Here is a 16,714-nt window from a genome sequence, read left to right as displayed (position 1 = left end):
TCTCTCCGAATAAGTCTTCCAGAGTGTCTATTTTTTCCCCCGTCGTCACCCTCGCTTTCAGTCTTCATTGCGTGTTTCGCTCCATTTACACACCCAGCCTCTTATTTCTCACATTTTTCTATATTTTATAATTCCCTGCTTCCCTCCTCCTCATAATTCCTTCCATTATGTTTACATTTCGTTTTCAAATAGCTTATTCTCCACTGTCAGTATTTCATGGATAATAAGGGCACGACCACAGTGCCTGTTTACGCACAACACCGGCTTCATCATCGGGGCTGTTATTGGCTGCGACTGGGCTGTAACACCGAGTACGGTTTGACGTCTGCCCCATAGCTTCACCACAGGCAATGCACCATGTTTCCACGCACGCACGCACGCACGCACGCACAAGCATACTGTACACCCAGTTTGCATATTGTTCACTCAAATCAAGCACCTTTTTGCAACTACACACACACACACACACACACAGAAATAGATGTGCACACACACACAACAGTTGATAAATGACGATCCTTTGTCTGAGCCACTAGAATAGAAAATAATTTCATAAAAGCCTTCTGATTAATCACGGCTGATTCAGGCATTCAAGGTCAGGCTCTTCCCTACCTCTGAATACACACGCACGCACACACGCACGCGCGCGCACACACACACACACACACACACACACACACACGCACACTTTGCTTTATTTCATATAGCATACGCACACACACACATCCGCCTCTGTCATGGCCAATCAAATCTAGGCCTCATCTGCTGGTTCTGCCCAATCTGTAGACACAATGAGATTTCCCCATGTTATGTCTCTCCATCTCTCTTAAGCACCTGTGTGTGTGTCTGTGTGTGCGTGTGTCTGCGTACGCGTGCACGTCTGCTGTAATTGAAGCCATTACTCAGAGCTCTGTACAGTGCCGCTGCTCCCTATGTAAATCAGTGTCTAATAGAGGAAGCAGTGAGGATGCACAATGCTGTAGCCCCCTACACATACAGTATACACACACACACACACACAGCATTCTGCAGCCTGTACTACTAGACCCGCTAACAACTATACATCTGCTGTCCACTGTGGTTTAATGAGCATAATGTGTTTTATGTTTACTGGCAGACCCCTTCCTGAGCATGCACACACACACACACATGCACACACGTGCACGTGCACACATGCACACACACACACGTCTCGATTTTTATATGCCTTTATTTCCCCCCTCCCCTCCATGATCCATGCGTCTCATTAATCAACCAGAGTTCGTCTACTCTGACCCCCCATCTTGTCGTGTCCCCTCCCTGCACCTTTTTCCCGTCAGGCCATGCCGCGTCCGGAGATCTGTCTAGGGAGTTGGGCAGGAAGAGAGAAAGTGCTGGGTGTGCCTCAGCCTGTGTGTGTGTGTGTGTGTGTGTGTGTGTGTGTGTGTGTGTGTGTGTGTAGGCCTGTGGGTGTGTGTGTGAGAGTGAGTGAGAGGGTTCAGGCCCACTGTGCAGTGCGCAGATCTCCGTAATTAGCCCAATCTTAATGGTATTGAAAAGGGGGGGGGGGGGGGGGGGGGCTGGTAATCTCCCCGTGACACAATGGGATCAGAGACACATCGGCGTCATTATCGTAGAAATTAGGACCTCATTATGGTGTTGGGGAAGCGGCTCTTCAGCCGCATGCAAGCCCCCATCCCTCACAACCCTCTGACGGGACTCCGATTTCAACCTCTACCCCGCCACCCCCTCCCCCGGCTGGGACAGGGAAGAGAGGGCGAGAGAGGCAATAAGGGAGTGGCAGCCCAACCAACAGTGAGCCGTTCAGAGGGGGATCAGGGCGTGTCTGTCTGAGTCCTTGGCCCTGACATGCTCAGGGTCCCGGCTGTGGATTAGTCCAGGGCTGGGCTAATGCTAATGCTAATGCTAAAGGAGGAGACGGCAGCCTTTTATAAGACTACATAAGTCCTCTGGAGTGGAGCTGGAGAGGCTGCCTGCTGCTTCTCAAATCCTCCCTAAAAGACACTCACTTTCTGTCTTCTGCATGTCTCTCATCTCTGTGTCTTTCACATGAGTTCTCTCTCCCCTCCCTCCCCCCCCTAATATCTGTTAAATGTTCCGAGCACACTCTGGCATTTCTTCATTTAAGTGCATTAGATCTTTGGCCCGATGGAAAGGTTGTCACCCCCGTTTGTCATTAAACACATGTTAGGCTATATATATATAAAAAGAACAAAATGGCTTAACCAGAGACCCACCGCTGTGACCTCTGGTGTGAGTTCTTCAATTTAAGACTCATGCATATTCATGAGGGCCTCTGGGTGAGGTCACTGAATATTCATGTTTCCGTGGGCGGTTGATTAGACATGAGGCCGTGATTGGCACAGGCTTAGATCCCGGTATATCACAGCAGAGAGGAAAGTCGAGGCTGAGAGACACGGAGAGAACAACAGAAGTGTGATCAGGTAGAAACAAAGAGATGAGCTGTGATGAATTGAGAGAGACATTTCCCACACAGTAGTGAAACGGCCCTGTTAACCTCGCCGCTAAATGCCTGTCTCTTGGATTTTAAAGTCTTCACCCAGAGCAGTGGTACACAACGAGACACGGCAAACGAGAAAGAAAATTCTCTCCAGCTGGCAAATAAAGACTTAACAGTGTTTGTTATATACACTGTGTGTATTGTGTAACATTTATTTGCTCTAGGGCCTAGGCACACCTCAACACTTGACCAGTCTTTTTTCTTCTTTCTTCTCTTTACACCTCCTTGTGGTGTCTGCAACTCTGCATGCATGTGTCTGAATGTGAGCATGCAGAATGATGCAGCATTCTAATTTATGCTCCGTCATACAGCGGGTTTAGCCAAAAATAGCAGATCTACAAGCTTGAGCTTGTAGCTGTTTTCGCTGCTCAACACAGTCGTGTGACAAAATACAATGTCGTTTATTTTCTTCCCCCGTGGACCATACAATATCTCACAAAGACAATTTCATCTGCTGCCCCTCTTGGCTTCTAAAAAAAAGGGAGAAAAAAAAGAGAAGAAGAAAAATAAGAGGCATGTGCTTTGTGGCGTAGCTACAAGGCAGGTGGACACAGACACTGATTGCTTGCTTTTTTTCCATCCCTTCTCACCAGACTCGTCACTCTGTTTGTGGGCCATTGTGTGCCTCGCGTCACAATAAATAAAGCGAATGAAAGCAGCAGCGTTATCTCTAGTCTGCAGTGCGTGTAGCAATTAACAGAGACAAATTGGCCACGCGTGGGTAGGGGGTGAGACAAGGGGTTCAATGAGCTACTTAGTGAACGTACGGTACCGTGTGCTACAATGACGCCACGTGCTCGGCAAACCGCACATACAACGTGCACATATACCTCCAGCAGAGCTGAGAATGAGATAACTCGATTGTTGACTCAAAGTCACTTTTCAAGTATTTGTTGATCCGTCGTGGAGGAACTTTAGCGCTCCCTTTCACAGAACTAGGATCGGAATATTAATTAACCCTTCATTGAATCAAGCCTGGTGGTGGGAACTGGGAAGGCAGGATTCTAGCTACGTTTAATTGGGTCTGCGCCTCACGACTGGAAGACACAGTGGGGCTCTCTCAGGTATTCTAGCCACACCCCCGTTGTCCGTGGAGACAAGGTTGCCCTGGCAACCACAGAGATAGGTGGAGTTTGCGAGAGACCGTTATCACACCGTTTGTGTCCAAGATTAACTTCAAACTCACCATCTTCTCCCTCTCTAGCCCTCGTTACTGAGGAGAGATATCTTCTCATCGCGTAGCAAGGTGGGTTAGAGCGAAACTACCTGATCGGCAGAAAGTTGCACCTTGTCTTCCGGTTGGAGAAAATAAACCGAGCAAGGAAAGTTAAGGTTCAGCTAGGACCCTGTTGCCTTTAAGACATAGTGCATGCACTTCCATAGACGCACGCATGGGGTTATAGCTTTGACTGGCACATTCAGTAATGCAGAAATGAGATGACAAGTGTTTCCAATCACGGATTGTCTTACTTTGGGGACGCACCCCTGAGACTCATTAAAGAAACACACTGGAGCCAAACACGCGAACACGCTTAACATGGATATTGACAGCCTCTCTAACACAGAGAAACATAGGAAACGGCTCTGGCTGCGTAGGGACTGTACACATACATGAGGAATGGCCTTGTTACGGATGTGTGATTGAACAGGCCCCTGAATATGCATGCTATGGTCTATTCCCAAACCATAGCGAACCGGTCGTCATCAGCATCACACAAAAATATACTTACATTGCGTACAAATATACTGTAGATATCCAGCTCATTTACATACATTATACAGACAGTATGTATTCTGCAGTACATCCTTAATAGCACGAGATGCATCACTATGCTATGGTGAATACTATAGTGGTAGTAGACTGGCTTTCTCAGTGGGAGGATCAGTCATCAGATGTGAATTCAGTGTTCTAGAGTTCAATTGGGGATGGAGTGGGGGTAGATACATTTTTTTTGTGTTACCATTACCAATGTTTTTATTTTAGTTTTAGATTTTTGTAATTGTAACCCATTTTTGTCACCCGGTGCCAATTGCCTCAGCTGTAATCCTGGGTGCTGCTTGGGGAGAGCCCCGGACTGAGCTCATGCTTCCTTCAATGCAGGCCGCTTCTTATCATCTGACAGGGGGTAGTTTTCCCGGGAGGACTTGGGTGCGTGGAAGAACACAGTTCCTTTGTCCTCCATCAGGCTCCCCGGCAACCAGGGGTAGGCAGTATAGAGACGCTGATGACACAGAGCGAACACGCCCCCAGCCAGCACCAATGTTAATTTTTTTGACCAGAACAGGGTTTGTCTGTATGTACTGTATACATAATGTATGTTCCCTCAAAAGTAGACCTATGACAGCTCATACTGCCCGCTGGTTCTGTTTGGTGACATCACAAAAAATAACCTCCAGGCATGCACTAAACGCAGCATGAAGAACCAGGAAATGCCTAGTGAAGTGGAACTCAAAGACTATGAAAGTTGGAGAGTAGTCTGTAATGAAAAAAACATTAATCTCTTTACTACACCAACATTATTGTCGTCGTGTCACTTTTGTACTACATACAATAGATGAAGTATTTATAAAGATTCCATTTGGCCAAAGGAGACGTAGTCCATCACCATACTAGTCAACATGTCCACATGCATGCAACCAGTTTGTCAGTTGGGGACGAGCACAATCTGTTATTGTCATGTTCACCCAGAACCCGGGTACAGTACACCAAAGGGCAGGTTCAAGGGTTAACCCGGCATAGTGAACGCCCTTTTCCAGAGCCCTTAACCACACCAATCCAATGCCTAACCATGACAATTACAATAAACCAATGCAATGTGTGAATGAGGTCTCTCCGACAGCTGGACCACTGTCCAATACTCCCCCGGGTTCGGAGCTCTACCTGAGGCCGAATACCTTCTAAATCAGTAGTTTCACACTACTCAAAAATAGCAGATTCTGTGAGCTTGTATACCTGCTATTTTTTGCATATCCAATGCAAAAATCTAAAATTCCACTGATGCTTTCCTGGTTTTAATGGGTTTCCACCTTGTGGAAATTGAACCGAGAACTCAAACCGTTGACATTGTAACTACACTACATGGCCCATCCAATTCAGATGTGTCTATCGTTCTAATTCAAATCAATTAAACCAGAGTCCTGAATAAACACATTACCGTGTTGATCCATGGATAATACACAATGATTTCTTTGTTCCTGCTGGAGCGAAACGTACACAGCAATATCATATTGTGTGCAGCGCGGCACAGTGCCATTCAGATAACTGCTGCATAGTGTGACTCCATCCCTAAACCGCTTTGGGATTCATGTGGCTTCATTAAGTTAAAATCAATAGCAAGACATTGTGTAGGTATGCCATGCTGTTATTATACTCTGTTTATTTATTTTTGTCATTCTGCTCATGGCTCTCTTCAGTCCCTCCTCTCAGTCCTTCAGTCTGCCTCTCCTGTGTGCAGAGTGCTTAGTTATAATAACTTGTAAAAGCTTATGATGCAACCTAATTAGCTTGAATAATTAGCCTAGTTAGGCTTTAAAAAAGGCATTTCTGTAAACACTCATGTGAGGCAACAAGCATTCAGCCCCCCGATTTCTCTCCTTGCTGTGAATTCAAACTTCAAATGGGGAAGCGCAGAGAAGTGCTTTGTTCTTCTGTGCCAATCCAATCCAGAATGGTTCCACTTCAGGAGATTGGGAGGTAATTCTCCTAAAAAAAAAAAAGATTGCCAGGATTCCGGTGGGCTCTGCAGTAATTCCGGAAGGGGTGATTGTCAAGCTTCTGAGCATGTCTCTGGTGGGTAGGGAGGAAATGATGCAGCCTAATTTGGAATGCTCACTTGAGATGCCAATGCCATTGCACACACCAAGGGGGCCCAGCAATGCCTCGTAGCTTCAAAAAAGCTCCTTAGAATGTGACCAAAATTAGGTTCATAGCGCAAATGTGCAGCAAGGTAATGCATAATCGCACGCAAGCACACAAAACACTGACCATCCAAGGACATTCGCCAATCTGTGGGTATTGGGGAAGTTTTCTAGGCAGATGGCTGTGACTCCAGGCAGTCAGTCAGTCAGTCTGTCATGTTAGGGCTTAATACATTCCCCGCCAGCATTATTTAATTCATTATAATTATATGAGAAAGTCAAATTAGTATTCAGTCGCTGTTACAGTTTTGGTGCCATCACTCCTATAGACAGCTACAGCTATGTGTGTCCCTGGGTCTGTCCCTAGGTCCCTGGGTCTGTCTGTCCAAGCACGAAAATAGCGTTGTAGCGTTTGTTCAACATCAAGTGTCACTGACTGTTGCACAGCCTAACACACAGACACACACAGGCCAGGCAGGAGGGCTTGTACAGTACAGTACAGTACAGTACAGTACAGTACAGTACAGTACAGTACAGTACAGTACAGTACAGTACAGTACAGTACAGTAAAATCGTGAAAATGTTCCTAAAATCTTTGAATATATATTATTACAGAGTGAACATTTTAACTCAAATCTTTAGTTCTGGGGAGGTCCCTGGAACAACATATTTTCAGATGGGGTGGCGGAGGCCAATTACATTTTTTGGGGTCCTTGACATGAAATATTGAGCACCACTGATACAGAAACATAAGGTGTTATGTTAGTTTTCTTTGTCCTCTGTACTGTACTGTACTGGGGATTGTTGGTTTTAGTGCGTGTGTTCCACGTTACATTTCTCCCTGTATGAGTGCATTGTGCAGTTGTCTACTAGCACCTAGTGCGTGTGTGTGTGTGTGTGTGTGTGTGTGTGTGTGTGTGTGTGTGTGTGTGTGTGTGTGTGTGTGTGTGTGTGTGTGTGTGTGTGTGTGTGTGTGTGTGTGTGTGTGTGTGTGTGTGTGTGTGTGTGTGTGTGTGTGTGTGTGTGTGTGTGTGTGTGTGTGTGTGTGTGTGTGTGTGTGTGTGTGTGTGTGTGTGTGTGTGTGTGTGTGTGTGCGTGTGTGTGTGCGTGTGCAAACATGGTTCGGGCCCACTTTAATCCCCCATGGGGTGTGTGTAACAAGGGTTGGTTTGTGGCGGCGTTCACACTTGATGTACCTGCAGCTAATCCTATCTCACACCTGATGTCACTGTAACCAATCCAGTCACACCACCCCGGGCGCGCTCAGCTCCTCCTCCGACAACTCAATCTTGCCTCTCTATCTCTCCACCTCCCACAGACCCCCCCCCACCCCATTTGCTTTCCTAAACTTTTTACCTTTCTCCAGCGTTTGTCTTTCCCCTGCTGTGCTTTTTATCTATCTTATATTATTCCTGCTGTGTATCGGTTCCTATATTGTCGCTGTCGGGCAGAAGGCTTGTGTCTCCAATATATATTTCATATTTTTGAATGCCTCTAGCCCCTCCTGTATTCAGCTATTAGTGTAGATTTCCGTCTTACACAAACATTAAATTCCCATTGATAATGAATGGAGAAAGGCACAAGGACCGACAGATACAGAGATCTCCATACAGTACATGAGTATATTGGTCGGATCGGCAATGTGACGTAGGTGTGAGGGCCACTATACGAACTGTAGATGCCTAAAATTATTAGACATAAAAGTTTTCCGCCCAACAGCAACAATATCAAACTTATTTCCCCTCCATCCGTCCTTGTCTGCTCACCTCTCTTCCTTTTTTCTTTTTTTACTGTTCGACCAAAATCCCTTTATCATTGCTTTTTCTCTATTGCCCTACATATCTCTGTCCCTTTTCCTTTCTGCTTCTATTTCTTGATCTTGCCTCACCCGCGCCCGGTCTACCTCCTGCCCCACTGCCACAAGAAATAAACTGGGCTACAGGTCATCTGTCACGGAACAGAAATTGCATTGTGTACCTGTCACCAGCACTTCATATTCTCCAGTACCCACAGGAATGACTGTTCTCTCTCCCTCTCCATCTTTCTCCATCTCTCCGTCCTGCAGTGAGCAAACTCAGAGTGCAGAAGGCCAACCAGTCACACGTGTACCTGGAGGACAGCCGTGTCCGGATCAACTGCTCGGTGACTGCGCAGACCAGCCTTGAGACGCAGCACGCCGTCATGTGGTACGTGCGGCGCGCCGCGGGTGGCGAGGCCGACGAGCTGCTGCTGAGGATCGAGCGCTCGGGGGCCTTTGAGTACGGCGCGTACGCCGACGAGGAGAGGCTGCGGAGGCGGGTGCAGGCCGAGAGACTGTCGCCCCGCCTGTACGCTCTGACCCTCAACAGGGCGGAGGCCAGCGACTCGGGCACCTATTACTGCCTGGTGGAGGAGTGGCTCAGCGACCCGGACGGAGCGTGGTACCGGCTGTCCCGCGACTCCTCGGGTTTCACACAGGTGCTGGTGAGGCAACCAGGTGAGCAAAGGAGGCACACCCTTATGGGTTCATGTTGGCACTTTCTCTCTCTCTCTCCCTTTCACCTGCTCTCCCTCTCCATGCACTTTTCCCTCCACCCCTGTGCACACTGTCTGCAGCCCTAGGCAGGTGGTGGAGCAGCACAGGGTGCAGTCCATGCCAGCTGGCGTTCAGGGTGCCAGAGGGCAAGGAAATACATCCCTCTGGCGTAGCTCTGACACCTTTAAAACAGGCTGACCACACAAATTACATCCACCAATTCAAGAATGTGGAGAGAATTCTGTTGGAAGACCCTAATGAGATTTTTTATTACCCCCAAAATTAAATCAAGACAACTGAAAACAGATCAGCCATGCTGGAGACAGTGTGGCCACAAGGGGGCGGGCCACGCTCATATTTTCTGGTCTTGTCCTAAAATTCAGAAATACTGGCAGGACATCCACTCCACCTTGGAGACCATTCTGTGTTTTGAGATACCTCTCTGTTCCTTTTCTACTGTTAGGAAATATCCCTGAAGAGTTTCTAATACATGATAAATATTTAATCAAGATCCTCTTAGCAGCAAGTAAAAAAGCAATCACACGACGCTAGTGCCAGCAGGACCCACCAACGAAAGATCAATGGATGGATATAAAAAAAACAAACAGGCTGACCACACACTCCGACACCGAGGTTCCTGCTAAAGTTACCTACAGTATACCTGACACCTCCAATCCCCTCTACAGTGTCTGTAGATATTTAAACATAATTATACTGTACCGTTAACTGCAGTAAGTCAATATACAAAACCACATGCTTCCATACACAAATGGCCTACTCCACACCAGCAGCCACCACCTAGAGATGAAGGTGACTTCTTTTGTTTTTTTTCAGGCTGCGAGCCACTCATTGCCCTGCCCTTGCAATGCTGGGAGCAATCTGTTGTGCCAGGGGTCCACATGTGAGCTGTTTAGAATGCAGGGCAAAAGCCCATGGGAACAATTGGGCATCTGTCCCAATTGTAACCTGAAGGTCAGACAGATTGGCCGTGACTCAGAGCTAGCAGGGCACAGAGTGCACTCTCTCTCTCTTTTTCTTTTTCTGGAGGGCAAAGTGGACATGGATCCAGAGTCGGACTGATATATGGGCACACAGTATCGGCCATTATTTTACTATTTTGACAACATCGGTAGGCCTATCGGCAATTATGCAGCCATGTGCACTGATTTTATTTATGTTTTATTTTTTGAGGGGCGATAGCACCTCCTATATCCAGCTTTTGGTGTATGTGCTAAGCTAACACAAGCTTTGTCCTACACAAACATTAAATCCCATTGACAATGACAATGTTGAGTGTTCGTGGAAACACAAACATTGCGTAACACATTGTGTGTGTGTGTGTGTGTTCCATGTGCAGACTTTTCTGTACTGTGCATGTGTGCTGGCAGGCAGCGACTCTCTTTCATGTTTCCCTCACATCTCACCTCTGTTTCAGAGAAGAAACAAACGCCTAGGGTGGGGAGCTGTGTTGTTATCAAACACCGTATCAGGCACCTATATATATTCATAACCATATAAATATATATGTTTTTTAAATCAATATATAAATATATAAACGTGCTGCAAACACCACCAGACACTGAATTCTGATTTCCTCTGGGACACAGGAGTTGGCTGGTGGTGAGAGGGGGTGGCATGGCGGGGTTCTCATTAAGATGCTAAAGGAAGTGATCCTGAAGTGTGTCTTGTCGAGAGGAAAGATGAGAGTGGTTTTGTGCCAGCGCTCGCCGTCTGTCTGCGGAGATCATCTCATTTCCCACTCTGTCTTTTTCCATTAACAAGGAGAGAATTACGCTTCCAGTCCGGGTGTCAACTGTCAAGGGGAGTGTGTGAACATGCCAAGTCTTTACTACTCATGGTTATTTATTTATTGTTGTTGTTTTTGTTTTTCACTGCTACATAAGTACATATTTAAGTGGGTCATTGTCCTCTGCCTGGGGGCGGAGCAGTGTAGCCCTGGAACAGCGTCTACCCCTTCTGAGAAACACTCCCCAAGGTCAAAGTTATGAGCAAGGCTACATAGCTATCTTTGTTTTTGAGATTCCCACCATCATCATCATCATCATCATCTATTTCTTTTCATTTCTGTCTCACTGTATCCAGAGTTCAAAAGAACTTTCTGAAGAACAGACGTTATTTTGTCTTGAGCGAGCGGTGTTTGAACAATCGTTCTCTTGTCTTGCCCCAGGGATTGCGTCATATCAACATTAACCACATGAATCCTTGCCTCTCCATTCTGGGCCTATCATATCATACTAGATTAACATTTCGTAAAAATAAGCGAACATAGCAAGAGATTTGCTGTAGAGAGGGGAAAAGAATCACACTCATGTAAAGTGAGGGGCGCCTGGTAATGTTTGTTTAAAGTGCTCCAAACAGATAGACTTGGCTTCTACTCTGTGTGTTCAAAGTGCTCTAAACAAACATTATGAAAGTCCATGGCGTTGGGGGCTAACGCCCCTCAAAAAGGGGACTAAGAACAGTATATAGGATGTCAGTGGTTGAGCCCTCCTCTCATTGCTCTCTCTCCTGCTCTGTGACATCTACAGAGGTACGTCTGCAGGTGGAGGAGGCCCAGTCCAACGTAACGGTCGAGGAGTCCGCCTCCATCCGTCTGGGCTGCAGCATTCCGTCCCAGTCGTCTCGGGACTCCCGATTCTCCGTCTCCTGGTACGTGGTGCGCTCGGAGGAGGACGGCGATGACGCAGACGTGGCGGGCGAAGAGGCCGGAGAGCCGGAGTGCGTGTTCTCCATCGGGCACGATGCCGTGTTCGGGAACGGCAACTGCAGCCCCATGGAGCAGCCGGGGCCGAACTCCCGCCTGCTGTTCGAGAGGATGACCTCCGACCAGTACAACCTGACCGTCCAGGGTGCGCGGCCGTCGGACGCGGGCCGCTACTTCTGCCACGTGGAGGAGTGGCTGCTCAACCCCCGCAAAGCTTGGTACCGCCTGGCCACCAACGACTCTGGGTACACCATCGTCAATGTTCTGCAGCAAGGTAAGACCTTATTATATAATGGTTTATCCAACAGGAACAGTGTATAATGGAGATCAACCCATTTATCCGATATGATGACATTTCCTGAACATGATACAAACAGCAGAGGAGGCTGCTTTTGAAGTTCTGCTCGTTGAACCTTTCAACTGTCTGTGGGTTCAAAAGGAACTGATGTAAATTGACTTATGACCAGGGCTGCACACAACTTTTTTGGTCTAGTACTCAGAGGAGCACCTGGAGGAGTTTCTTGGTGCTTCTAAAATGCGGCGACCCGTCTCGCCGGATGGATAAAAGAGGGATGAATAACTTATAGCAAAACGATATTTATTGGATGAGTGGGGAGTCAATGGAGGGTATTGCAACTCTAGATTTAGCCCTAGAATGGCTCTTGTTGTAGATTCATCCCATTATTTAAAAAATCTAAATTTGCTAAAATCTAGGTCCATGTGTGGTCCACCCCTATGGAATGCATATTCTAATAAAAACAACTTAATACTTCCCAAGGATAATATGAGCATCAAAGTAATATTTAGATTTTTTATTATTTCGTATTTAAATAACCGATCTACTAGCTCACAACGTGTTGCGACACGTTGTGAGCTTGCAGATCAGCAATTTTTTTAACATGCGACACATCGTACGGCGAAGCATACATCAGGGTTCCCTATTGTTTTTAGCTGAGGCGACGTAGTCAGACAGTCAGACACACATGGCTCCTCGGTGCAAAAATAAACAGTGTACACTACCCGACTTTACGATAATAAGGGACAGTATGTCGAGACACGGTGTTCATGTTGGGCAGCAGCAGTGCCAGTCCACAATGCTTTAAACTCTTCCCACTCCACTATGTCGGAACTAAAACCTTAGTACCCGTAAAAAGTCGGTGGCCGGTGCCTAGGCTGTGAGAGACTGCATCGCACCCGAGCAACCATGCTGCTCCAGCACCCGGAAAACAAACACAAGCACAGCGGCAAATGGGAAGAGTGCAAAGCATCCAAAGCATGCCCTTTTACACCGGGGACTACAGTAGTTTGCTATCTGAAACGGAGAAGACGAAACTATTTGTGTCACGTTTTCTCAGTAGTGTCCTTCTGTCAACCGCCCTCCTACCAGCAGAAAGTAGCATGGAATCCTCCCCCTTTTGAGTAAGGACGCGCTGTGATTGGCCACAATGGTCAGTGCACTTGTGCAAGACGTGCTGTGATTGGCCAGTAGCCACTTTGAGTGGCAGTCGGTGGAAAATGCTCTCGCCACAGAATTGACTAGTATTCTGGCCATAATAATCATTCTAGGCGGCCCCGGCTGTTGGTACGCAGAAGCGCTTCCCGGCGCTTGATTGACAGTGCATTTTGAATTTTGACGACGCATGCGCGCTGGCGCACCGCTTATGTGCAGCCCTGCTTATGACAGTAGTGTTTTTGACTATGAAGGGTCACCCAGAACCCTCCATAACCTGAAATTGTCCCGAACCCGTCAAGTTATGTAATGTGGTACTTTTATTTATTTATTTGTTTGGTTTGGTTTACTGTTTTCACAAACTTTCAAAAATAGCAGAGCCACAAGCTCACAACGTGTCCCCAATCCAAACGAAATCACTGGGTTCCCAGAACTCCGGGTTAATACTACCGCATGAGCAGGGCCCAAATTAGCTTCTGAGAACCATATCTGAAGAGTGTGAAAACAAATCCAGAACCCGTGAAATACATTACATGTCACTGCACGCTTCGCTTAGTTCTTGTTGTCGAAAAGAGAATGGTGTGATAAGCAGCAGCCAGGCCTGATGAAATGTTAAGCAGCAGTCTATAATATAAAGCTGTCTGTCTGTTTCTCTCTCTCGATGATTAGCTCACCTTGTTGTTAACCGTGTCTATCAACAGAATCCACGCTGCAGTCGGTCGTGTGCGCCAACGACTCTCTCTTCTACTTCATCTTCTTCTACCCGTTCCCCATCTTCGGCATCCTCCTCATCACCGTGCTGCTGGTGCGCTACAAGAGCCGCGGCAGCAGCAAGAGTCAGGAGGGCAAGAACGGCGCTCCGCTCCTGTGGATCAAAGAGCCACACCTCAGCTACTCCCCCACCTGTCTGGACCCGCCTGCCCTCAGCCTTCACCCCGGCTCTGTGGACTAAGAGAGGGCTCCCCCGCCCCCTCTCGCCTCTCCGCCCTCATCGCGGATTCCAACCAACACCACGTCAGGGAGGGCCTCTGGACTCCACCCCCAGACCTTACCTGGCCTATCACTGCTGTATTAAACGTGTCAGTCTATCAACCAATCATTATATGGAACCCTGCCCCCAGTGGCAGGCTGTCTTATGTCAGCGTAGTGTGTGCGTGTGCGTGTGCGCGTGTGCGTGTGTGCGTGTGCGCGTGTGCGTGTGTGTGTGTGCGCGCGCGTGTGTGTGTGTGTGTGTGTGTGTGTGTGTGTGTGTGTGTGTGTGTGTGTGTGAGAGTGAGAGAGAGAGAGAGAGAGTGTGGAACGTGTGGTGGGTCATTTTTGGTTTTCACACAGTGAAACTTAAATCTCATAGCAGTTTTATTTTCACTCTTCTGAACTGAATTCATCACTGAATTCATTTGTTTGTTTTTCAAAAGACATGCATATCAGTCTGTTAAAGTGGCCAATCTCAGAAGAGCGATTAAGGAACCGGACTCTATAATGGACTGTGGAGCTGATGAGGGTGCCCAAAAAAAGAAGTCTGATCTAAGACCAGCCGCAGTCTGGCCCACTGTGTTGGTTACCATAGTGATGCTCTGTGCCCACTGACTAGATCCCCGATGACTGGGTTGCCAGACTGCACAGAGACAATGACAATGACAATGACACACAAACTTACTCTGTGACTGCGTGAGGGTGTGTGTGCGTCCGTCCGTGTGTGTGTGTGTGTGTTGGCCCACCTGCCTCCACAATGAATTTGTCATGGCAGACAGAGACAGGCCTGGTGAACGAACCACTTAACACTGCCAGACACTAGGCCTCAGTGAAACTACACCACTTCTCCTCAACAAAAAGAGGAGAAAGCAGGTGGGAGGTGTGGAACTGGTGCAGAATAAATGAACTACTTTCTCCCGCTGAGAATATGCTTTGACATAAAGGATTTTACAGTGCCAAGACCTCCTTATTCCATGCTGTCCCCTGCTACTATTGTTTGAAGTTTAAGGATGGCCGAAAGCCGATTGGCTCTAAGGCAGACTGTAAATATGGCTGCCTAACCCCCCGCTGTGGGATTATGGGCCATGTAGGAAGTTTATTTTAATGCTTATGTTAAACCGTTGGAGTTCTGTTTAAATTATGTAGTGGATAATTTTCAGTGAAATCTAATTCTTGCACGGAAGTTTTGCAATGTTGCCTCTTCTTCCCATCCTCAATTAATTCTATTGAAGTCATTTGGAGGCACATCAAAAATTACTTGTGTGTGTAGATATGGCTATCATAAATGAAGCCAATTGCAACAAATCGATAAGAAGAAATGTTTTGTCTTTCTTGTTTTTTATTTATTATTTTATACTACTTTGCATTACTTTTAAATAATTTCATTTTTTTTCTCCTTTGAAATTCTCCAAGAACTGTGCTGCTTGTGTTGCCAAGCAACTGCACCAAGCAGATTATGTCAATAGCCTGTGTGATGGCAATGTGGTAGATGTAGAAATGCTAGATTTGTCCTGCGCATTGCAGTCTGCAGCATTGCAAACCAGATTGTCAAGTTTGGCCAGTGTCTACGCACTGTATATCTACACATATTGAACATTCTAGCAGATTCACATGTACAATGGATGAACAAGTCACAGAAATGGTTCCACTTGAAGCTTTTGCTTGAGTCGCATTTATTTATTGAAATGTACTGTAACACCTAGCTAGGATAGCTGACCTCCATAGAATGCAAGCCAAAGCTGAACTGTACAATCCCGAGTGTTAAATTAACACTGAGAGTGTACACTCTGTGTTCAATTAAAATTCAGGATTTTGCTGTGAAGTCTCTCTCCTTTTTTGGACACTGGCTGAGGGTGATCTCCTCAGTTGCCAAGACAGGCAGAAGGGTTGAAAGTGTTTGGAATGTCATATTCCTTGGAATGTCACGGCCTGGCAGGAGAGAAACCCTTCCACTGCCATTTGGAGAGGGAAAAAAGTATAATCTGGACATTCTTGTCTCAATCGTGTCAACATTTATATTGCATGACAATATTGCGGGAGGCATTTAGATGTTTTGTAACCTTTGAAATCTTGAGCGTTGTGTTTGTGTGACAGAGCAGTGCCCAAGCCCTCCGTTTCCTGAGCAGTCGCGGGAGCTTCCAAAGTGCCACTTGCAGTGCACAAGAACCATACTGAGTTGCATCACCCTGCGATACTCACCTGCCATTCTTCAGATGTGCTTTTGGCCTTTAGTATTAGTCTGTTTCAAGAACAGTACTTTGATATACTTTACACACCTGTGTTGTTATGACTTGACTATGTTCCATTCCACTTTAACCTTACAAAAGCTCAAACTCAAACGGTCAAATGAGCTTAACCATAGGGCAGTCCAATGTTTGACCATTCAAACGTGGCCTTTCACATCTTTCTGCACCACGTTTGCCAAGCTTACCAGTCCAAAAATCATCACCTGTAGAGGACTGTCTATGTTGCTTACCAGTCTCCTGTTACCACTAGTGTTTATTTTTTAAATGCTATGAAATTAACCAATAACTCTGAATTAATTACTCTGTAAATTGCATTACAATTACTAGATGTGGTATGTAAGTGCATAAAGATAATTTCCTTGTTTTAAAGGACTAGTATGTTTTTTGTTTAGTTTTTTTGTTTTCAGGAATATTGACTTCAACTAAG

The 16,714-nt window shown here is 46.5% G+C and overlaps 1 protein-coding gene across 3 annotated transcripts in view; it reads left to right on the top strand.

Moving 5' to 3' along the window:
* The window catches only part of igsf3 (immunoglobulin superfamily, member 3), an 88,119-nt gene extending 71,605 nt beyond the window's left edge, over nt 1-16,514 (top strand). For all 3 annotated transcript variants that reach the window (XM_083777264.1, XM_083777265.1, XM_083777263.1), the window contains 3 exons: nt 8,445-8,855; nt 11,444-11,893; nt 13,771-16,514. In XM_083777264.1, the coding sequence (XP_083633390.1) occupies nt 8,445-8,855; nt 11,444-11,893; nt 13,771-14,021 (1,112 nt within the window). In that variant the 3' untranslated portion in view covers nt 14,022-16,514. The remainder of the gene's footprint in view (nt 1-8,444; nt 8,856-11,443; nt 11,894-13,770) is intronic.
* Nucleotides 16,515-16,714: the final 200 nt, after the last annotated feature.

Source organism: Protomyctophum parallelum (genome assembly GCF_964188405.1).
Source record: "Protomyctophum parallelum genome assembly, chromosome: 11".
Taxonomy (NCBI): domain Eukaryota; kingdom Metazoa; phylum Chordata; class Actinopteri; order Myctophiformes; family Myctophidae; genus Protomyctophum; species Protomyctophum parallelum.
Note: the sequence above shows the minus strand (reverse complement) of the source record. Positions and strands in the feature narration are given on the sequence as shown.